Source organism: Vombatus ursinus, unplaced genomic scaffold (assembly GCF_900497805.2).
Source record: "Vombatus ursinus unplaced genomic scaffold, bare-nosed wombat genome assembly UNPS02012901.1, whole genome shotgun sequence".
NCBI classification, from domain to species: domain Eukaryota; kingdom Metazoa; phylum Chordata; class Mammalia; order Diprotodontia; family Vombatidae; genus Vombatus; species Vombatus ursinus.
Genome location: NW_020952679.1, coordinates 3654391 through 3679036, shown reverse-complemented (window position 1 = coordinate 3679036; position 24646 = coordinate 3654391). Strand labels below are relative to the sequence as shown.

The following is a 24646-nucleotide window of genomic DNA, read 5'->3' as shown; positions in this document are numbered from 1 at the left end:
TCTATGACTTGAGGTAGAGACAAGGCTGGTTCTAAATTATGACGGGTCCCCTGGGCGACGCGGCACGGTCTCCTCTCCTAGAAAATTCAGATGATGCCCCCTGCCGGCTCTAGAATCTGCTTTCAGAACCTTTATGTTCACTAAGGTGTCAGTGTCTGATAATGCCTCCGAGGAGGCAACGAGATGTATTTAAACTAGAAATAGAAGCTTGATCCAAAAGCCTGAAGCTTTGACAGGTGGAACTTTGGGTATCAGCACGCTTGATGCTTATACATTTGACCAAAGACTAGAATCCTTTCTCCAAGGATACCATTGCTAGGAACACAGCTGGATCCACAGCTGGGACCTTGAACAATGTCAGTTAGTGCTTTAAATTGACAGCTGATAGTAAGCAAGTGAATGTTTTAAAATGCCACTCGAAAGCAGATGCAGAGCACCATAAATCCATACACGCGAATGAGCTCCAATGGGCTAAATTTAGCAGAGAGCTCAGCTTGGCCTTTTTGAAAGAACTTGAGACACCCTGTTTGAAGGCAGAGTTAATGCCAACTTTCCTCCCAAGTGCCCAGAGTTCAGCAATGTAGAAGGGGGTGAGGGATGGGGGATGGTGAGGTTTTCCTAGTTCATTCTCAGAGCAGTCCTGATTTATCACCCCATTTCTGTGTCCTCCCAAACAATAGTCCTAGACATTTTCCCCCATGATGATGATTCTTTCTTAGTGGTGTTCTCTGGGCTGGGGCCAGGGCTATGCTTTCTACTTCACTCTTTCTTTCAAGGGGACGATCTCTTTGGGGTGGGCCTTCTATAATAAGCCCACTTGCTTATAGGAAAAAAAAACACAACTTAGCAATTTTAAATACTTTTCACTAAAAAAAGGCACCTTTGCATAAGCAGCAAATATATCTTGGTAGAAAAAAAATCATGTCTGATTTTCTACACTGATCTCATCTGTTCTAAGTAGCAGTTTTTTACCATGTTAAATGGTCAAATGGACCCCCTAATAGTAGCAACATTATGTGTGCACTAAAAAGACCCATGAAAAGCAACAACCCCCAGGGGAAGGAGAAATCAAATCAGCAAAAACCTAACAGTCTCTCCAGGAAAATGGAAAAAAAAACCCTCATACATCTGACCTCTCTCTTTTCATCTTGTTATTGCTTCTGGGGACTGGAGGCGCCGTAAGATGGTAGCCGTGGATCAGCATTTTAATCCTCGTGTCAAAGCTGTGTTTGGGTGATTTTTAACATGAGGATATATAAAAGGGGCTTTGATTTCTTTGGGGAAAGCATTCAAATAAAATCGGAATCCTAGGATTTGGCTCTCCTATTTACTGCCCATAGGACCTTAAAGTCTGAATGCAGGAAGGGCGCTGGCTAGGGAGTCAGAGGACCTGGGTTCAAATCTTGCCTCTGATTCTTCTTATCAATTGACCCTGAGCAAGTCACTTAACCTCCAAGGGCCTCAGTTTCCTCATATGTAAAATGGGGTTGGACCAGTCTCTGATGTCCCTTCCAGCTCTAAAGCCGTGATCACAGGGTCCTATAAAGAGCTCGGACTCCACCTTGGATTCTTGCTACCTGTGTGACCTTGGGTGAGTCACTTTCCTGAGCCTCAGTTTCCTCATCTTTACAAAGAACTAGTTGACTTCCAAAGTCCCTCACAGCTCCAAATCTACGCTCTTATGCTCAACATCTTCGGGTCTCAACTTCCTCATCTGTCAAATGAGAAGGTTCGACTAAATCAGCAGTCTCCAAACATTTGATCCTGTACCCCCTAAGATTTGCTCATTTATTTATTTGTAAATTATAAAATGACCATACTAATAATTATGTACATTATAAAACAAAAACCAGTAGGCATTTTTAGAAGCAGCAGAAAAAGATGACACAGTGTTGGGCCTTAGAGCTAATAGGGAGTTATTGACAGTTGTAGAAGAAGGGAGTGACATGCATAGACTTGTGCTTTAGGAAAGTCACTTTGATAGCTGTGTGGGGTATGAACTGGAACAGAGGGGAGGCTTGAGGCAGGGAGGTCATATGGGAACCACTTGGAGTCATCCAGGGAAGAAGTGATGAGAGCCACAGCCAGGGCAGAGGCTGTGTGAGTACAGAGAATGATACTGTGGAGGTAGAAGCAGCAAGCTTTGGTGACTGATTGGATTATAGAGTGAGGGAGACGCAGAGGGAGAGTGGCAAGTTAAAGATATTGGGGATTGTGAGCCTCGCCATTTGAAAGATGGCAGAGCCCTCTGCAGTACTGAGGAAGTGGGAAAGACGGCTGGCTTGGGGTAAAAGTGACTGCCTGCATTGCCAATCACAACCAACTAATCCTGCCCATCCTGTGGGACTCGTTCTGTCCCACCCAAAATAAAGGGGGGGGGGGCGCTTCCTCATCAATCCCTTCTGGGAGGCAATTCTAGTCCACGTTCCCAGACTCCAGAACCGTTGAGATAACGAGATACCCAGTCAAACAAAGATGGAGTCCGAGTTCACAAATTTATCGAAGACCTGCCTGGTATACTGGCCTGGGGTTCAAGGTCAGGGCTAGAGCATCCCTTGGACCAGCCCTACCATTCACCCAGTACCCATCCAATGGACTCTGATTGGACGCATGGGATCACAGGGGCTACAGGAAAGCAAGAAGTGGTCCCCGCCCTCCAGGAGCCTTGGGGCCCATGAGGCTTTCTGAGATTGATTAGCTTAGAGAAGAGAAAACTTGGGTGGAGCAGGAGAGCTAGCTTCAAATATCTGAATAGCTGCTGGCCCCAAACCCATCTTTTTACAAACGAAGAAACTGAGGCTCAGAAGAGCAAACAGAGACAGTAAGTGACAGAATCAGCATTTGAACTCAGGTCCTTTGACTCTAAATTTGAAAGGGAAATTTCCATTACCTCACATTCAGACTTCTTTTGAAAACATTTTTAAAAGTTGTAATTATTGTTTCAAAACCATTTTAAATCTCTGGTAGACTTGTGGTCAATTTAAAATAATAATAATCAGCATTTGTTTTGTGTTATTAAAACCACTTAGCTACTGGGTTGTTTTCCTAAAATCCAATGTGTGAGAGGGGGGAGCGATTTATAAGATAAAAAGATTTTTTTAAGGGAAAGAGAAAATATAAGGTTTAAGTTTTTGTTTTTGTTTTTGTTTTTTCAAATACTGTGGTTTTAGACTCTGGTTGGCCAGCCCAGTGACTGATCCCGGAAAGCTTAAAATTCTAATGCTGCCTCTAGAACATGTCTTTTCCTCAAGGCGGAAATTCCAGGCTAGGGAAGCCCCGGAGGGGGTCACTTTTAATGAGCTCAGTCAAGACTCCCCCTTCTGTGTGTAGAATGGCATGGGTCACATCCTTTGACGGGGCTGCAGTAATTTAAAGAAACGAAGGCCTTTTCCTCAAGGTCCTTCCCCTATAATCAAAGCTCCTCTTTCTCCCCTTTCTTTTAGCCTTTTGAGTTTAGAACAGAGAAATTCAGACCTGAAAGAAAACGTGAAACTGCCATTACCTACTTTTAAACATTATTAGGATAAGGGCAAATGCTCAAATGTAAGAGAAGGTTGGGCAATCATTATCTATGTTAAAAAAAAAAAAAGACACTGCCAGTAAGCTTCCCGGTGTCCTATGATGGCTAAAATTTTGATTCCTGAATTTGTAAGTGCCAGGAGAACCCCTAGAGGCTCCGGAGAAGGGTTTAAGATGAAAAACTCCCAAAGAAAGCATCAGTTTAAATTACCTCTAATTGAAATTAGCAAATACTGCCAGTAGCTGCTTGGTGTATAAAGCCTGCCAACCTGGAGAAGACTGGTGGAATTATATGGGGCACTTTTCAATATAAATATTGATAAGCAAAAAAAAAAAATCCTGTCAAAGAGTCTCTCTCTGTTCATTTGCCCTTCATCATAGTGTTAAAAAATGGATGCTTTCCCTCCTTTTGGTTAATTTATCCATGTAGAAAAATATATGGCTTTCCTAAGAAAGCAAAGACTTTTGCTTTAAAGTATTTTCATGTAGTGGTTAAGTTTTGTCTTATAAAAAATTTTATTGATCACCTCTCTTTTAATATTATCTATGTTTACCGCTGTACCCCTCCTTCCCTCCTGGAGAGCCATCCATTCCTCATAACTAAAAAGGAAGGGAAATATTTCAGAAAAACTAACCAACATAGCAGAAAAGTCTGCTGTTTCATGCAGAATTCCATACCCATAGCCCTCCAACTCTACAGAAAGGTAGGGAGGTGCCTTCTCCTGTCTTTTATGAAGCAGCTGGGTGATGCAGTGAATAGAGAGCCCTGTGTCTGGAGTCAGGAAGACCTGAGTTCAAATCTAGCCTCAGACACTTAACTAGTTGTGTGACTCTGAACAAGTCATTTAATCCTGTTTACCTCAGTTTACTCATCTATAAAAAGGGGATAATGAGAGCACCTCCCTCCTGTTTTGAGAATCAAGTGAGATAATAATTGTAAAGTGCTTAGCATAGTGCCTGGCACATAATAAGTGCTATTTAAGTGTTAGCTATATTATTATTCCTCACCTGAAGCCTTCCACATCTACAAAAAGGTGGGGAGGTGCCTTCTCATATCTTTAATGAGGTGGCTAGAGTTCTAGACCTAGAGTTGGGAAGACCTCGGTCCAGATCTCGTCTTAGATACTTACTAGTTGTATGACCTTGGGCAAGTCACTTAACCTTATTCTGCCTCAGCTTTCTCATCTGTAAAATGGGGATAATAATATAATAACGACATCTACCTCTGAGAATTAGTGTGAGACAAACTTAGGCGCTTATAAAGAGCCGTATAAATGCTAACTATGATTAATTTATTTGAGGCCAAGCTTGATCATTTCAGTTTCCTGTGGATATTTTCACGTACATTGGTTTTGTCATTGTGCTTATGATTTCTGGGTTCTTCTCACTTCACTCTGCCCCGGTTATCCTAAGTTTTCCCCTACATCCGTTTATTCAAAACCTTCAGTTTCCACTTTGTTCACATCTCTCCCATCCAGTCCGGCCATAGCTGAGTTCAACTCTCCCTAAACCTCACCTGGATTCCGGCAGCAGCCTCCTGATTGGTCTCCTGGCCCAGCGTCTCTCCTCCCTCTTCCTATCCATCCCTGCTCCACACTGTTTTCCTTAAGTGAGGTCTGGTCCTTCTACTCACACAACTCCGGGGACTTTCTGCTGCCTCTGGTATAAAACACAGACCCTTCTGTTCATCCTCTAAACCCTGGCCCCAGCCTGCCTTTTAGCGTCATTGGAAATTGTTCCAAAATGGCCTTCTCGTCATCCCTCCTACACAGCGCCCTCTCTCCCGCCCCGTTTTGTGTCCTGGCTGCCCGCTGCACCTGGAGTGCACTCGCCAACACTTTACCCCCACCTCAAGGATTCCTGCTCGTCCTTTAAGATGCAGCTCGGACACCATCCTCTTTCCTGATCCTCTCCCCACTCCAAACTACCTTGTGTTTAACGACTTTGTATAAAGCAGTACTTTTCAATTTCATGTTTATTCTGTGTATGTGTTACATGTATTTGTCCCCATTAGAACATAAGCTCCTTGTGAATAGATATTGTTTCGTTGTTTGTGCTTGTATCTCTAACCCCTAACAGTGCAGAGCACATAGTAGGTCCTTAATAAATGCTTGCTGATTGATACGTTATTTCTACCAACCCAGCAATATTCATTCACGCAGCAAAACTTGTTTATTGATTCCCTAGTTTTCGGGCATCTACTTGTTTCCACATCTTTGCTACCACCAAAAAAAAAACTGCCTCAAATATTTTGGTGAATATGGAAGCTTTCTTTTGGCCATTGACTTCTGTGTGATTCCACGTGCCTAGCCATGGAATCTCTGGGTCACAGGATATAGACAGTCCAGCCACTTTGAATAATTCAGAATTCATGCAATGGTTAGGTCAAATATGTTTCTATTTGTGTTAAATTCCGCAGTAATGCCAAGTCAAGTTGTTAAAGAGAAAGGAGTTATTAGTAACAAGCAACACATAATATAAAAACATTTACCCGTGTTCTAATTAATTTCAAGGGGATAAAAAAAAAACTTACAGATTTAAATATAACTTGTGAAAAAAAGCATTTATAATTGCTGCAATTCTATCTAAAGGAGCAGATTAACTATTCCAGAATTTCAGTTGACGTACATTTCAGACATGTTATTAAGAAAATAATATTTGGCTTGACAAAACCAACCAAAAGCTCTGTCTTAATTGGTCGCTGATCTGACACAACTCTTAATCTCTGTTCTCTGGGACTAAAAGGTCAATATTGAAGGATTTATGAGTTTGATTATCCATCCAGTCACTCAGTGCCTCCGGATATCAGGCAACTCTCTGAGACCGTAAGGGAAGGAGAAAGTGCCTAGAGGATTTCCTCCCAAGAAGTTCCCTTCACCAATGAAATTATTGGTCCAGCAGGTGGCAAAATACATAGATCCCAGGGTAGCTGGGAGGTGCAGTAGATAGAGCACCAGGCCTGGAGTCAGGAAGACCTGAGTTCAAATCCAGCCTCAGACACTTTACTTAGCTGTGTGATCCTGGGCAAGTCATTTCACCCTGTTTGCCTCAGTTTCCTCATCTGTAGAATGAGCTAGAAAGGAAATGGCAAACCGCTCCCGTATCTTTTCCAAGAAAACTCCAAATGGGGTCACAAAGAGTCAGATACGATTGAAAAATGACTAAATAGCAAAATAGATCCCAGGAGCACAGATTTTGAACTAGAAGGAATCTTGGATTCCCTCATTTGACAGATAAGAAACTGAGACATAGAGCATGATTTGCCCAGGGTCATACATCTAGCTAGATGGATAGATAGATGGATGGATGGATGGATGGATAAATATAAATATACATGTACATGTATACATATACATGTATACACACAGGTATGATGCATATGCACATATAGATGTAGGGATAGGGGCTGTACCTGTGATGTATAGCTCTATATTTACCAATGATACATGTAATCTTTAGTTCCACATTTTATGCTACAACAATCAGTATTAAGCACCTACTATGTGCACATACTGTGTTAAGTCCTCATTTAGGAAAAGAATTTTGAACATTCAAAATGTAGGGATGATAAAAGTTCATTTATAACTTGAGGGGTGTCAAAAGTTCATTTATAACTTTATTGTATGTTCCTTGTTACCTTAAGAGGCATCATTTCTTGCTGTTTATCTCCTCCCCTCCATGTAATCTTTTGTCTCAAGGATTCTCACACCAAAGAAAGGCCAGCAGGGTCCCTCAGCACTGGGGCCCCACATGAACCCTAGCCTGGGTGGATTCCACGTCCTAACTGGGCCTGAGCTGGATTTTACTCACTCCTAAGTCTGCTCTTAGCTGCTCCCCTAGACCTCTGGGCATATTTGGGGGTGGTGGGCGTGGAGGGGCATGTGTGAAAGTTATTCTCATAGCTCCCCGGGCAGGGCCATGAGTGGGCAGGCTCTTCTGTAGCCCCCAGAGCAGCAGAGGACGCAGCAGTGAAGGCCAGGCCAGGCTCGTGGGGACGCTCCAGTTCCGTCCTTCTCTTCCTTTTGCTTGGATTCCTTCTCCAGGCTCCTCTCAAATGTTCGACCTTCCTGGTTCCTTTGCTTCCACCGACAAACATGCTCAGTCTCCTCCATCTCACTCGACACCAAACCTTCCCTCGACATCGCCATCACCCCCTGCTCCTGCCCTACCTAATATGACTTAGTGGATCAGGCCCTGCCCTTGGAGCCAGGAAGACTCAGACCATCATGGCTACTGGACAGAGTGCTAGACCTAGAGCATAGTGACCTAGGTTCGAATTCCGGCTCCAACCCTTCCTGCCTTGAGCATGAACAAGTCCCTTAATCTATCTGAGCCTTGGCTTCTGCATCTAGAAATGTGCTACCTACTTCGTGGGGCCATTTTGAGGAGAGTGCTTTGGCAACTTCAAGAAGCTTATTAAGTGTGTGTGAATTGTTGGTATTAGGCCAACCCCACATCTGAAAAAGAAAATGCAAATGCCCTCTGTCCCTTTCTATGTGAGGTATTCAGCGGCAGCTGTTATGTTAGAAGCGTTTTTGTTTTCCACAGTGGATGTGTCCAAAGTTCTGTCCAGGTGTTCTAGACAGGGTGTCCCCAAAGTCTTAGTGTGATTTTAAACTTTGATAGCTTAAAGTCTGTTCAGATTAAAGCTTAATGATTAAGCTTCAATAGCTTTCATTGCTGTTTATGAATGCTTAAATAGCTTTAGACTGGGCTTTACACTGAGACTTCAGGGACATCTTAAGTGACTCCAAATTTTTGTTCTAAGACAAATGTTCTGCACTTGGGTCTGTGAACTTTTTTAAAAAATATTTGGAGGGGACGGCTAGGTGGCACAGTGGATAGAGCACCGGCCCTGGATTCAGGAGGACCTGAGTTCAAATCCAGCCTCAGACACATAACACTTACTAGCTGTGGGACCCTGGGCAAGTCACTTAACCCCCATTGCCCAAAAACAAAACAAAAATAAAAAATATTTTGATCACTACATTTCAGTAGAATTGATTTCCTTTCTTATCTTATGTATTTTATTTTGTGCATCTAAATACATGACTCTAAGAGGGGGTCTCTAGGCTTGGCCAGACTGCCCAAGGGGTGAAGGACCTGTGTCAAAAATTTTTTCCACCTGTTGAGGGCTGGAATTTTTAAATCTCTACTAAGATACTTGTAGAGGTCTGATGGCTACTTTGCAATTTGATTCTGGAGAAATGTATAATATCCTTTGTTTAAAAAAAAAAGAGATACATGCATAGGAAAGTTGACTAGGAAACCAATTTCTGTAAAGCACAAACTTCTTTTCAGTGGGATTAATAATGACATGGCATTTCCTGTCCATCTCCTCCTTTGCTCTGGAAGCCCCCTTCTTCCAGTGGTAACCCCCTGGGTTTTTATGGAATATAGGACTTTGTCCTGTGAAGATTCCCCAACCACATGCTTAGTTTTCAGAATGTCCTTTCCTCCTCTTCTGCTTTTCTCTTCCTCCTCCTCCCCTAACTTTCTCCTACCCCCTTTTCTCCTTTTCTTCTTCCTCCTCCTTCTCCTCCTCCTCTGCTCAGATTGCTGGCCACATCTGTTTACACTGTATTGTAATATTCCACCAACCACAAGTACCACCAAGCCCACGTTTTCAGAATGGCTTGAAGGTCATTTTCCTTTGGTTGATGGCTGTGCCCACACCTCACACCCAGCCTTCATTGGAAGATGTAGGTCCTCAGAATTCACTTTCTTCATGGTAGAGATTGTGCTGAGCTGTATGGGATCAAGCCACCCTGAGCTGAGCCAAGTTTGTTTACTCCTCTCTATAGTTTACATTCCTTTATTTCATTAGGGTTAATTGAAGCCATAGAGGTGGACAAAGACAAATAGAACCAATAACAGAGGCCATCTGGCGGCCCTTCCGACACAGCTTCCCTCCACCTGGAGAAAGGCGGAAGATCCTGCTCTGGGTTATGCATTCCATCTGCCTCTTGCCTACATGGACAGCTTCTGTATGGATGTCCCCCAGCATGCCAAATGGGATCACAGGAGCATAGGCTTACAGCAGAGGTCATCTGGTCCAATTCTCTCATTTTACAGATGAGGAAACTGAGGCCCACAGAGGTTACATTACAAGTAGTATGACTTGCTGAACCAGGATTAGCTACCAGGAACTCCGACACCCAATCCAGGGCTCTTTATTCTGTACCATATTTTATACCATTGCTGGCATACGTCTCTTAAAGACTATGGGCTACAAGCTGTTCCAGAAATGGGGGCTTGATGGCCATGGGACCCTGTGTTAGATGGTGGCACCCTGAATGTAATGTGAGTTTTCAGTTTGGGGTTATGAGAGACAGCCTGGAACAGTGGAAATTCACAGATTTCAGGTCAGGCTCAGATCTTGACCCTGTCACATGCTGACTGTGTGACCCTGGAGAGTTGAGAGCTTGGAGGACACCACGTGCAACCCCCTTATTTTACAGGTGGACACAGAGAGGTTTAGTGGTTGTCCAGGGTCACACAGCATCTGAGTCAGGATTGGAACTCAAGTCTTCCTGACTCCAAGTCAACTGCTCTGTCCACTAAGCCACAGTGCCCTCTTCCAAGGCACTTAACCTCTGAGTGTCCTTGTCAATTTTCAGATGACCAGTCCACAATTCGGTGGTAATGCTACTTTGGTAGAGGGTCTTTCCTCACCAAGAGTTCCCTAGACGGATGCAGTCATGGTTCCAGTTCACGTCCCAGGCACTCTTCGAGGCACTAGGATTACAAGGGCAAAATTAAACCAGTCACTTCCCTCCAGAAGCTAACGTTCTATCAGGGATAACAAAATAAGCAAATGGAAAGTATGTGCAAAATGATTACAAGGAAATTCTGTCTGGAAGGCGCTAGGGACTGAGAGCATTAGGAAAGGTAGAGCTAGGTCTGAATGCTGCCCTATTATGTACTACCTGTGTGACCTTTCCCATTTAACCTTTCTTGGTGTCAGTTTCCTCATCTGTAAAACAAGGACTGACTAGATGACCTCTATGTGTAGAACCTCTACGCACCTGACTGCTTGTCAGAGCCTGAAGGATGGGCATTCTTCCAGGTCCCCTTAGTTTTTCGTGTGTGTATGTGGAGGGGTGGGCGGTGATTTTTAGGAAAAAAAAAATCCCAGTCTCATTCAAGAGGGTTTTTTCATTCCCAGTGTCTAGCACCGTATCTGGCACATAGTAGGTCCTTAACCAAAATATGTTGAACTTTCTGCTGAGTCAATTTGTCAACGAACAACTCCATGTTGTTTTCTGTCTTGCCAGTTGTTAGGTCTTGGAATAGCAAGTCTTAGCTGTATTTTGTGACCCAACCCTTCTCCCATTCACCTTTGTTAACAGCACCTGCCTCCCAGGGTTGTTGTAAGGATAAATGAGCTATTTATAAAGTGCTTTACAAATCCTAAAGTATCATATAAAGGCTAGCAATTATTTGGGAGAAAATCGGTAGCCTTTCTGATTTGCCCTTTTTCTGTCCTGCTGTGGTACAGGACTCTGGAGGGACATAGATGAGTCCTGGAATTTCCTCCAGGATTATGACCCAGAGATGATCAAAGAAGAGAAGAGGAAAGAACTGGAATCAGAGATCAGAGTTCAGGTGCGTTGTTATCAATGACAATGACGAGTTTGGTTTTTAATGATTAACACGGACACCTCAGTTATGTTTAAAAGTTTATCAGGATCTCCAGATTCAGTACATTCAGTAGGCAAAAATGTTTAAAACGAAGATACTTCTGATGGCACCGGATAATTCGGGTTCAAATATTGCCTTTGATAGCTACTATTCCCGTGACCAAGCTGCTGCTCTATGCCTCAGTTTCCATAGATGTCAAATGCAAGACTTTGACTCAACAGACTCCAAGGTCCCTTCCATGTCTAAAGCCATGACCCTGTGACCCTGGATATTGAAAGTTCCCCATGCCTTAAAGCCCGTTGATCCTGTTAACAATTGTTGGACTAAGAATCACCCACCGAAATTGTCCATCCCACTCTAAATGGCCGTAAACTGATTTATCAATGTGTCTCCGCCTAGGTGGATGAGCTGATGAGACAGGAACTGAAGAATCTAAAATTAGCTGTGGACCGAGAAAAGGAAGTCCCAAGAAAAGCAAAGAAGAAGAAGGAAAAAAAGGTGAGGCTGAAATTGACACAGTCCACTCTAAAATGGGATTCCTGAGGTCAGTGGTTTGGAGAACTCCAGGTTCACCGAGCAGACCATCACTGCCTTGGTTTGTTTGCCTTAAAACCAAAGAAAAACATTTCAAATTATATTTGAAAAGTCTTTTTACTCACACATCCCAGGACAAGTTTTGACAATTCTGTGATTCTAAGTACAGCGAGATTCATCAAGAGTCATTTAAAGAACAAGCAAAAGAAAAGGGAATCTCGTTGGACCAGTCCTGCTCCATTCCTGAGCTTTCATTGGTCTAGTCCCAAAGTCAAGGTGAGCCAGGCCAGCCATAGGCAGAGTTGTGAAGTCAGCAATTTGTCAGCTCTCCCCTCTAACCACAGCTTCACCTCCCTTTCCCCCTCCTTTGTGTCCCTCTTCCACTCCCCTGTAAAGTCCCCCCATGTCTTCATGCTCTCTTCACCCCTTCCTTTGTCTCACGCCTCTGGGACCTGAGGAGTCTTCTATTGCTGACCGGCTAGCCTTTAATGAAGCACATCTGGGCTTTATAATTGTGGCCTTAGCTCATCTGAACACTTTATTCTCTCCAGGTGTGGAGGAAAAACGTCTCTCCCCCTTTTCCCTTCCTGAATGGGATTTTAGACATCAGAAAAAAAGTAAATATGGGTGGTGGAAGGCAAAGGAGCCCCTAAATCACACCATGTAATCTACTCTACTGGTCTTGATGCTAGAATGCCTTTGAGGGGAGATAGTATGGGAAAATTACTTCAAGGGTCTCATTGTCCCTCCTTATCCATGCCGTCTGCTTTGAGGGGGCCCAGGTCTGGGGGCGGTTCAGAAATATCACTGAAGCTTCTGATGAAGAGGTGTGCTCAGTAATATGGAGAGAGTGCTGACCCTGGAGGCATAGGGCCTGAGTTCAAATCCTTGCTCTGCTACTTACTAGGAACATGACCTTGGGCAAGTCAGTTTACTGTGGTGGGCCTCAGGCTCCCCCTATGGAAAATGGGAAGAGGGATAGATGGCTTGCTGATTCCTTAGGTCCTTTCTAGCTCTAAATACTGAGAATTATCTGAGTTCAAATCCTGACTCCATGATTTGCTTACCTATGCGCACTTGAACAAATAACTTGTGTGCTCTCTGCTTCAGTTTCCTTTGCTATGAAATGGGAAGATTAGACCCAATGGTCTCCAAGGTCCATTCCAGCTCCAAATCTATGGTTTGTGAAGTTTCTGGCTGCGTCGCCCTATTGTCCTCATCTGTCAAATAAGGGTGTTGGGAGCCTGTAAGGTCCCTTTCTGCTCAAAATGTATAACCCTGTTTTCTTGGTTAGGAAAGATAGAGATATTACTGCATTGTATTGAGTAAGCCTTAAATAATGAAATTTCATTTATTCTTCCTTTCCAGTTTCCCTAATCCCATTAGGTTTAATTAAAATTGCATATGGAGGTAAAGGAGAACAGAGCCATTAACCTAACACTGTTCTAACCATATGAGCATCTGACTACTAATCTTTAAGCAGGAAGATTCATCATTGCATCCTAATAAAAATAAGAAAGCAGTAAGTCATCTTTTTTGAAAACGTAGCTTCTGAAAGCTCAGAAAGAACTTTTCACCAGCAATGAAACTTACTGGGCCACATTTAAGGAAACCTGTCAGATAAAAAGGTGCTGGGCTTCTTAATGCCCCCAATTTTATAGCCTCCGTTTCAGATGTTGGAATATTCGCTCATGGATCATGGATAAACATCTGCTTTGCTTCATGACTCCATTCTTCTTAACTTTGAAAAATTATTAAATTAATCTTAATCTATATTATTTAGAATTTCAGAAGGGACTTTCAAGACCGCTGGTCCAACCAGAAACCACAGCCCCCGATCAAATCCAGCCTTTGCTTGTAAAACTCCAGGGATGGGCATTTGTGAAAATTGGGGGGAAACTATCAATCAGGAAGTTCTTCCTTACATCAGTTCTCAGTCTACCTCTCAGCAGCTTCTTCCCATTTCTCTTCCTCTGGGACCGAGCAGAGCAAGTCTAGGATCATAATAAGTTCCTGGACCAAAAGCCGGAAGGACGAAAGAGGCCGTGTGGGCCAACCTGTCTCCCAACAAGAGAGCTCCGAAGAATTACTGGGCGCTTCACTCTCCAAAAGAGATTATATCCTCTTGGGTCACTAGACTGTCTCTGGGATCATTTGTCATCCCCTAACGTATGCATTCAGCCTCTATAGTTAGCAGAGTGGCAGGTCATAGGGGAATCATTGCTTTAGAACTGAAAGCGACCTTCAAGGCCACCCAATCCAACTGATCCATTTTACAGATGAGAAAATCGAGGCTCAGGCTGCTGAAGTGACTTCATAGGATTCTAGACCACAGAGCTGGAAGGGACCTTAGAGGTCATCAAGGTCTGACATTTTACAGATAGGGAAATTGAGGCCCAAGTAGGTAAGGATCACACAGTTAGAAAGCGTCCAAGGAAGGATTTTAAGTGTGTTCTTTGTGACTCTAGCTACTGCACCACCCTGCCTCCACCTTGAAGGCAGGCTTGTTTCGTTCTTGTCCTGGCAGCCCCATCTCCCAGCACGGTGCCTGGCATATAAAACAGACTTGCTGATTACTTTGCTCAGAATTATTCATAGTTTTCTAAATAGGAGCCTTCTCCCTCCCCATTCACCAAAGGAATCCATGTATCTAACTCTTTTCAATATATTTGTCCGGGGGTATGAACCTTCTAATAGCAATAAGCTGAGAACCAGAAAGTAGAGAATAAAAATTATATTTTCAAACCATTAGGAGACCTTCCCTGACCCCCCACAGGTTCCCCCCTTTTTCAAATAATCTCTCTCTCTTCCTCCCAGCAAATTATGCAAATGCTTTAGGACCATTTAAAATCAGAACTAAATTGTCTGGTTGATTACAGTACCCACCGAGTTCAGAGAAGGGGAGATCTAGGAGGACAGAAGTGGTCGGAGCTGGCCCGCTCTGTGCATTATGGTGCCACCTCCCTGCCCCCATTGAATTGGTGGGATGAGGTCAAGGCATGGAGTCCATCCCCCGGGGCAGAAGAGTTTAAACACAAAGCCTAGAATCTCAGAGTTGGGAGGGACCTTATAGTCAACCCTACCCTACAGCTTCTTAATGTCTACTGCAATCCTATCAGGGGGCCACGCAGCATTGGCCTGTAGGACAAAAGGGTTAGAGTGGGCAGAGACCATCTGGTCTGGCCCCCTCAAATTACAGATGAGGAAACTGAGGCTCAAAGGTGAAGTGAGTTAGTACCATAGGATCATGTTGTTGTTTATCCTTCGTTAGGACTGAAAGAGGCCTTGGGGCACCTCTTTCAATCCCTCACTTCAACTTAGGAGGAAGCTGAGTCCCAGGGAAAGGTCAGTGACTTGCCCAAGTTTGTATAAGGAGTAATCATGAGAAGTGGGATTTGAACTCAGCGCCTCTGATTCCAGAATCATGGCTTCTTCCTCTTTAGCACAATGGAAAGAACCGACATTTTGGCTCCCTTAACCAACATTCAGTACAGTGAAGGGTTGTTCAAGTGTTGTAGGCAAATGAGGGTGATGCAGAAGCAGGGCATGTGACCTAAAGGTCGCATCAGGGAGCATCAGGGCAGGGAGGAGACATGGGATGGGATTCCATGGGGAGGCACTAGCTGTGGTCCAGGCATCAGGCGATGATGGAGGCCTCAACTGGGGTGGATGCAGTGAGAATGAAGACAGCAAAAATGGATAAGAAACACTCAGAAGGAAGATTCTTCCCTCAAAGAGCTTATGTTCTATCATGAAAGATAGTAAGTATCCATCCACAAGTGTTGCTCAAGTACCTGCGGGCATCAAGCCATTCTTAGGGTGACTGGGGAAGCTGGGTGGCTCAATGGATAGAGCAAAGAGCACTGGGCCTGGAATCTAGAAGAGCTGAATTCAAATCTGGCTCGGATCTTACTGGGTCACCCTGAAAAAATCATGTTACTTCTGTTTGCCTCAGTTTCCTCATCTGTAAAATGGGAATAACAATAGTACCTATTTCCCAGGGTTATTGATTTAGGACCATTTAAAATCAGAACTAAATTGTCTGGTTGATTACAGTACCCACAGAGTTCAGAGAAGGGGAGATTTGGGAGGACAGAAGTGGTCGGTTCAAATGAGTAAATAATTATTAAAGCATTTAACACAGTGCCTGGCCCATAATAAGTGCTATATAAATGTTCGTTATTATTATTTCAGTATGCAGGGAATGATAGCAGGGGATGAGCTAAGAATCACTCATGAAATTTGCTGGCATAAATCCTCTGCCCTTCATTGGTGCCTGTCCAAATGGGGGGGGGGGGGGTCAGACATCAGGAAATGGCTCCTTAGTGGGCCTGTGGGAGTCACCTCCCTTCTCCAATGGTACATGTCCATTCATTTATAGATTTCAGGATCAATAAGGTGGTGATTCACCAGGGCAATGTGAAATCACTTTGAGTTTGCATTGTACATCACTCCTTCCACCTTGCCAGAGGAGGCCCCTCTACTTTATTCCTGGAGTTCCTCATGCTTCTGATGTGCCAGGCCCCTTTGGCAATCTGTGAAGCCTAGGGAGCCCTTCTCAACATAATATTTTAGATGCATAAATTAAGACACAGGATTAACAAAAAAACCAATTATATTGGAATAGTTATCAATTTTTTTTAAATCAAGTTCACAGACCCCAGGTTAAGCATCCCTGCATTATATTTGAAGAAGACCCAGGTTCTGCAAACACTGCTGTAGGCCAGCCCCTTGAATGCTGTGTTCAATGGACTTAGGAGATATTGTTAAGGACATTAGTCCTTGTATATGAGAATCCTTTCCTTCTGGAAGGCAAAGCTAAAGATCCAAGGGCAAAACTGCCCAGGAAATGGCAATTGACCAATCAATCCCCCTTCATGGATTAGGTGCCTACTGTGTGCCAGACACTGGGTTAGGAGCTGGGCACCCAACAGAACCATCCCTGCTTACATTCTGTTGCAGAGTTCATATGTGCCAATCAATTCATCAGCAAGTATTTCTTAAATTCTTACCATGAGCAAGACATCGGTTACTGGTTACTGGGAATGGAAGAACAAAAACAAAGCCACGTCTTCCCTCAAAGAGCTTATGTTCTATCATGAAAGATAGTAAGTATCCAACCACAAGCGCTGCTCAAGTACCTGCGGGCATCCAGCCATACAAAGACAAAAGTGAAGTAATCCCAGCCTTCGAGGAGCTGACAACAGACGTGTACATTTCAGTATACGTGTGTGTATGTGTGCGCATAGAAGGAACAAAGACAACAGGAGAAAGAGGGCAGGAGCATTTGCATGGAGCAAGTTAGACTGTGCAGTATTAGAGTCAGAAGGGAGGAAAAATCCAGCATTTCTTTGCCAAGACTCCGGAAAATAATCATTCCACTTCATCAGGAAATGCTCTTGACATATATACTTTTTCATAATTCCATTTTATGAGGCAGCTTAGATGTAAATACCATAAAGTACATAAACAGCTTTGAAATTAGGCTCCCTGGAAAGAAAGAAGAAAACCATCTGTTTATGATAAAAAGTCTCAAATATTTTTCTTCACTAAAAGACAAAAATATTAACCCTAGAAAGCTCTCCTCCTTGTCACTCTCACTTCTCTTGGCCTCAGTTTCCACTTCTGTAAAATGAGGAGTTCAGACGAGATGGTCTCAGAGGCCCCTTTCCAGCAATGAGTGATCCTATGACTCCAGGATTCCACCTGTTTCCTTCTGCTGAACCTGCTGCTCCCTGGTAAGCGAGAAGCAATCACGTGGAGGCCATTCATTGGCCAGATGAATCTCTGGTCAAGTTCCTTACATCTCCCTAATTCCTCTAAGGTAGCAACTACCAGATAAAAACAACAACAGTAATAATTTGTTGTTGTTCAGTCATATCCAACTCTTCATGACCCCCTTTGGGCTTTTCTTGGCAGAGATGCTAAAGTGGTTTGTCATTTCCTTCTCCAGCTTATTTTATAGATGAGGAAACTGAGACAGAGTTCAGTGACTTGTCCAGGGTCACACAGCTAGTGAATATCTAAGGCTGGATTTGAACTTAGGAAGATGAGTCTTCCTGTCTCCAAGCCCTAATCTCCATCCACCAAACCAGCAGTTATATAGATCTTCAAGGTCTGCAAAGCACTTTACAAATATTATCCCATTTTATCCTCACAAACTCTGGGAAGTAGGTGCTATTATTATATCATTAACCCCATGTTACAGATGAGGAAACTGAGGTAGGCAGGTCAAGTGACCAAGATCACAACTAGTATACTTGTATGTTCAGGTGTAAGCCCAAAAGCTGCACTAAGGCTTTTGGGACACCCTGTACATATATGTGTGTATGTATGCATATATACTTAATATGACAACCATAAAATGGCATTCATGGATGTAGACTGCTTTATTTATGTTCTCATACATCTTCAAGCCTTTGGAATTTTTTTAAATTACTGAATTCCACTCCTGATGGTTCTTGTATCCACCATAAGTGGAAGCGAACGAACATTACCTTTACCTATTGACTCAGAGTGAGCTATGAGCTCAGTGGGTGACTTGGGCCAGGAGAGTTAACTGGAATGATGACCCTTCGTTCAGAGCGGCTTAGTGTCCAGAACAGGGGAGAGGCTGGTCCTGCCAGGCTGGGTCCTGGGAAGGATTGTCCTTTGGGGAAGGATGGGGACAGCCCCGAAGCACTCCCTGAGGAGGGCCACCAAGATGGAGAGAGAGCTGGACACCATCCCCTGCAATGATCAGTGGAAGGAACTGAGGGTGTTGAGCCTGAAGAAACGTCTGAGAGAGATGCAGTAGGTGTCTCTAAGTATCCAAAAGGCTTCCATATGGATGAAGCACTAATGTTGTGCCACTCAGCCCCAAAGAGGCAAAGAAGGAACAGTGAGTGAGAGTTGCCGAAGGGCAGATACCAGTTCTATGTAAGGAAAGTTCAATCACAAAGGAGAATGGGCTGCCCTGCAAAGATGTGGGTTCCCCCAAGCAGCAGAGGCTGCATGATTGCCAAGGGCTGCTACAGAGGGCATTGCTGTGAGGGTGCTGTGGAGCTAGACCCTGCAGGGACTCATCAGGGCACTGCCATCATTCTGAATCATCGATAACCCAGGTCTCTTTCATTTTGTCTCTGCTCTTTATTTTGTAATGGTTTAATCCCTGCTGCATAGTCCCCCTATATGCCTATGAAGGATTAACATTTTTAACTCTATTTTGTTATACTGTGGACAGAATTAATACAGGCACTTGAAAATGGAGATGAAATGATCTTCAGTGTGCATATTGGGAGTATACCTGTATGTGTGTGTGTGTGTGTGTGTGTTCCTCTCACCTGGCTTTGATCACGCTTAACTGTATTTTTTAAATGGGCCTGTTTTGTTCATAGGGTTTAGCTTCTTAGTGTTCTAGAAGCTTCCATTTCATCATCCTTGTGATAAAGATGACGAGCAAGGAATTTTTTGTTGCATTTGTCAAAGAACAATGGATAACTCTGGGGCAGAAACTGCCTTCTCATTACTGAAAAGCCTTTCATAGCTGCCTGAACCATTGCCGTCTGCACAGTAAGGCCAATCACACTCAACCATTGTTAATTGGATGGCTAGGTTGGCTTCTAACACAGTGCCTTGTCTCTAAGACCTTTCAAATTCCTAGTGATCACTCATTGTAATACAGCATATACACCAGCATTACTCATTATAATACAGGTTGATACCAGCATCTCTCATTGTGATATAGATTTGGGAATAAAATTAAAATGCTCAGGGTTTAAACTAGCCTTTCTTGTGCAACTCAGAAAAGCCCTAGGAGGTGAGTAAGGTCTAAGTACCATTTGGACTATGTAGATACTAAAGTGATTACACTAAAAGGCATTTTTAAATAATATCATTTAATTTAAAATAATATTGGTTCAAAATTTTGCCATATGAAATGGGCATTGCTATGTCATTTGAATGTACATATTGCACTAATATTCATTAAAATAATATACAATTTTCCAAAGAAACTATTTCCATCTTTTGGAATGAGCCCAATATAACATGGTGCTGAGAAGAAGAAAAAAACAAAGTTACAAAAAGGAGAGTGACTTTTATTTCTGTTAAATACTGGACATGACAAAAGCTGGAAAATCAAAAATCACTGGAAGAGGAAAGAAAATCCTCCATGAATTAGTAATCTCTCCATCAGAATGAAATACGAACTTGTTAGTGTTCTCTTCAATTTGGTAGATAAGAAGTGTTAACCAGGTTAGAGATTCAGCCCAGGACACTGTAGTTTCATGGTGAAACCATAGGAGTATCTGAAGCATGGCAGCCTTGTGGTCCAGCTAGAATTCATTCATTCATTCATTCATTCGTTCGTTCATTCGTTCATTCATTCCCTCAGTAAGCATTTATTAAAAGCCCACTAGATTGAGGCACGACGTGCTTTATCTCACAATGGCGCAAGTGGTACCAAGTTCAATTAACCAATAGAAAGGACCGTCTCTCCCCATTTGGAGCAGATGTTGGAGCAAGCCTAATCCTGTTACTGTTGTTTGATATCTAGTAAGACCCTACATATGAGGGTTACTCCAGGCATCAATCTCACTGAAGCAGAGAATGTACGAAGAAGGCAAAGCTAATCCTCCTACTGGGTACCGCACAAAGCATTTTGCTCATATCCACCATGGCCCTCCTTAGTGACATAAGCCTAGGAAAATGAATAAACATAAATTTCCACGTCCAAATCAGTGTTTTCAAAACACAAGTTCAACTGCTGAATTGTCCTCTCAAAAAGCAGAGGGTTTATTATCATTCATAGTCACCCATAAATGTTAAACTGTCATCCACTTAAATTAGTAAAGTCATCAACTTTCAGAAAGGGCTTGCCTTTGAACTGTATTTCTTAAGTGCTTAAAAGAAAACGTGCAGACAAATCCATCTACCATACATTTTCCAATTCTCTCATATCTTTTCCAGCCAAATTTTCCAGAAATATTGATGTTAATTATAGAACCACATATGTTGATGTGAAAAAATATACCTACAATTTTACATCTATCAGTTAGTTTACTGGGGAAAATGCTGAAAGGAAGCTACCTTCTGGTCAATAAATTAATTACAGAATGAGTTGATTTTTTAACGCTGAAAAAAGATATTTTCTTCTCATTCATGTAACCTCCCCCAGAAAGTCATTTGCTTTCCTGTGTTAAGGCACGTATATGGGTGACATATGAAGGACAAAATGTAACCCTGCTGGTGGCAGGGTCTTCTCTTCCTCAACATTTTATGCACGATGAGCAAGTTACTTAGAGTTAGATGATACCCTCAGAGGAAAAGCTACCTCCAGTCCTCTAAAAGAAACACCCTCCCCTAGAAAGTTAATTCACTTTTGAATTTATTGTTGCATGAATCCTAACCCGGACCCTAAGGTATGTAGCTTGTACTTGGTAAACTACAGATAAAACTCTGCAGTTAACTTGAAGTTAGGTTAGATATCAAGCTACAAGGAAGCTCAGAGAACATTAAGTCCACTGAATCACATTGACTCACTTATTTGACTATTCCCATGAATTTTTAAATGGAGATACAGGCTGATGTTCAGAGTACTGAAAGTAGATCAAATAAAACTTTTTGTATTTGATATTGTTCATTGAAAGAGGTTTCTAATTCTGTTCCTTTATTGCCTAGGAAGCTGACTCTGATGATAAAATCAAAAGTGTATCTATTGACCATGACATTGGACTTGGATAGTGGCTTTGAGTAGAGTGGGAGTACCCAGGATTCTTTGCCAAACTGAGGGAAAGGAGAGGGAGAGAACCAGACAGACTGACAGAGAGAGGGGAGAGGGGAATCATTGGAAATAACAGTCCTTGAATTCTCTGCTTCTCCTCACGGACAGGAAATCATGACAATGGAGGGATTCTTGACTTCATCTCCTAAAGTCACAGTGAGACGGTGGATAGTGCAAAGCCTTTAATTCAAAGTGATTGTCTCTCAAACTGGAAATTAACAAGGCATTGCCGCGTCTAAATCTGCCCCGCACCAAGGTTTCCTAGGAGTCTTAGCTAGGACTGTCTGTATCAGGCGTTAAAACAGAAGTCACACATTTAATCAGAGCGTCTTTTATTTTGCTGCCTCAAATGCAGTTCAAAAGCATGTTGATTGCTTCTATTATTCTGGCCCCAACTTTTGGGGGCCAAAGTTAATAGATTTGGGTCCACAGCCATAGTTTTAAAACTTCAAGGGACCTTGGAGACCATGTAGTCTAGCCCCCTCATTTTACAGTTGGAGCAACTGAGGCTCAGAGAAGTTAAATTATTTGCCCAGGGTCAGGCACCTAGTAAGTGTCAGAGGTGGAATCTGAACCCAAGTCCTGCTGACAACAAGCTGAGATTCTGTACTCTCCACCACAGTGAGATTCATCCTGTGTTGTCTTGGCAAGAAGAACATGCTCACATTTTATCTCCTTTTGAAGATGCTGTTACAATCTCAGCCAATCGTTCAATTACAGTTCCTGAGTTGGCTTCCCTGTGGGGTCTCTCCCCCGGATGCCTACCAGCCCTTCACATTTCTGTCCAAAGTTGAATTCGTCACCTTCCTATCAAAACCTGCCTCTCCCTTCACTTTGATAACACCCCCATCATCCCTGTCAGTCAATCTCAAGTCCTGGGAGGTATCCTTGACTCTTCCTCTACATCTCCCATTGGATCCAATCATGCCAAGTCCTGTCCATTCCTCCTCTCCCACCCATTCCATCCTCTCTGCTCTTGTTTAGTCCCTTACCTAGCTTTGCTCTTTTCTTTTTGGTCCTGGCACTGTGGTCTCCTCAGTATAGGTCATTCTTGGTGGGGACCTTCCTCCACCAATTCAGGTCCACCCCTGCCCAGCTCTTTAGAGCCTTAGAAAACTGCCTGGACTCGGAGAGGTTAAGCACCTGGTCCCAGGGTTTTCTGTCTCCCAGATCATGTGTCTGTTCACTTGGTTCACTGTCTTCCTCCTCATCCACATTGCTGTGATAACCCCCTTACTGTTGTAGCTGGCACTCCCCTTTATCCTTAAACACACCCTCCCTTCTAGCATTTATAAAGCACTTAGGTAGCAAATGTTGACTCCTTTTTCTACACGAAAGGGAAAAGGGAGCTGAGGTAGAAACTTCAGGGACCAAAGCAAGATATTATTTGTGGGACAGGGAAGACATGAGTATATTTGTAAACAGAAGAGAAGACGGGATAGAAGATGCACAAGATCTCTGCTCTAAAGAGAGCTTGGGCATTACTAAGATAGGGGACTGTGAATATGGAACACTAGATACCATGTCCAACTTGGTTCACGTGTTGGATAGATTTGATAAACATTTTTTTCTTTTTTTTGTTCTTTGTTATAAGTCCGTGGTTCTCTGGAAGGTATGTGGAGGGGGGAGGAGTGTTAAATTGGATGACATGAAAATAAAAGACATCAATAGCATTTTCGAAGGAAAAGAGAAGAGCACAGGATTTGACATCAAAAGACTTGGATTCAAATCCTTCTTCTAGGTTTGTTACCTGAGAGAAGATGTTTAAACTCTCAGCCTCAGTTTCCCTCCTCCGTAAAGTAGAGATATTAATGTTGATGATGCCTATTCACAGGACTGTTTGGAGGAAAGTGTCCATTAACCATGGCACGTGATATCAATGTGAGCTATGAAGGGGGTCAGGAGGAAGGTGGGGGCTTCTCCTGAAAATGCTAAATATATGTCAACCATCTTCCCATTAGACATCTGGGATTTTTTAAGTCAAAAGGAGGCTAGGAAACAGGTAGCTTCAACCCTCAGTGAATTCATTTTTTCTGCCAAGTTGTTTTTGCAAAGTGCTGTGTTTAGTTGGTTTCTGCAGCTATCTATGCTTACATATTTTTTCCTAAATGGTGAGATAATTATTTCTGTTTTGTTCTCAGAGAGGAAAAAAGGGGAAAAGAGGCAAAAAGGAGAAAGACCTGACCCCTGACAGGTAAAGAATGTACTCGTTCTCTGACATATTTGCCCCTGAGCAGCAGCAATGCTGTAGTGGCCAGAGTCCCTACTAAGAGTCAGATCTCTGACCTTGACCCAGACCGTGAACCTCTCTGAAGTCATTTTCCTCATTTTCCTAGTGGATTATAGGATCTCTCGTGTTGAAAGTTGGAAAGTTTACAGTTCTGTCTAATCCTAACCCTTCATTTTACAGATGAGGAAACAGGTCCATATCAGGAAACTGGCTTGCCCAAGATTGTATGGGGGTCAATAGCAGAGCCTGAATTTAACCCAGCTCCTTTGCCTCCAAATTCAGTCATCTTCCCACTGTTACCCCATTTTGTCCAAGCAAGGAAGTAGAGTGGTGTGATGGAAGGAACTCCGGTTCAGGGTCAGAGAACCTGGGTTCACATCCCAACCCTGCGCGTAGCCTGTGTGTGATCTCAGGGGTGGCAGTCTATGGGCTTCCTTCTCCTCATGTTTTAACAACAGCAACAATTAGTATGATGATTATTATTAATATTACAAAAATTATGTGGAGAAGAGGTAGAAACTTTCACTCATTGCTGCAGGCTGTTAGAATTTAGCATCTACCACCAAATACCTGGCAGACATACCTTGGCTGTAGAATTATCCATCAGAGTTTCAGGATATTTCACGGTTTGACTGGTGATGAACGCCCTCCCACTAATACAGACCTCAAAACAGCCCTGGAGAACTCAACCAAAAAACTTCCTGGGGCCAGAGCATTCTCAAGAGTTGCTTTCACAGTCACAGAGCCATGACATCGATCTAGAAAAGGACGAGGTATGTCATTGATGTTGTCACACTAAATCCCATGATCTTGAAGGAATGTGGAAGTCCAGCAACCTGGCCAAGAAGCTCAAAGGCCTAGGGGACCAGGAGGAGCCCACAGGGGAGGGTCCTCAATTCTAATGCTTTCGTTCTGTTTTGGCTTTTAACTCTATCCCCAGCACTTAGCCCAGTGCC

The 24646-nt window shown here is 43.1% G+C and overlaps 1 protein-coding gene across 1 annotated transcript in view; it reads left to right on the top strand.

Moving 5' to 3' along the window:
- Positions 1–24646, top strand: part of IQCA1 (IQ motif containing with AAA domain 1) — a 229572-nt gene that overhangs the window by 142312 nt on the left and 62614 nt on the right. Inside the window, exons 10-12 of the mRNA XM_027858297.1 lie at positions 11021–11127; positions 11563–11661; positions 23602–23654. Coding sequence (XP_027714098.1) covers positions 11021–11127; positions 11563–11661; positions 23602–23654 — 259 coding nt within the window. The remainder of the gene's footprint in view (positions 1–11020; positions 11128–11562; positions 11662–23601; positions 23655–24646) is intronic.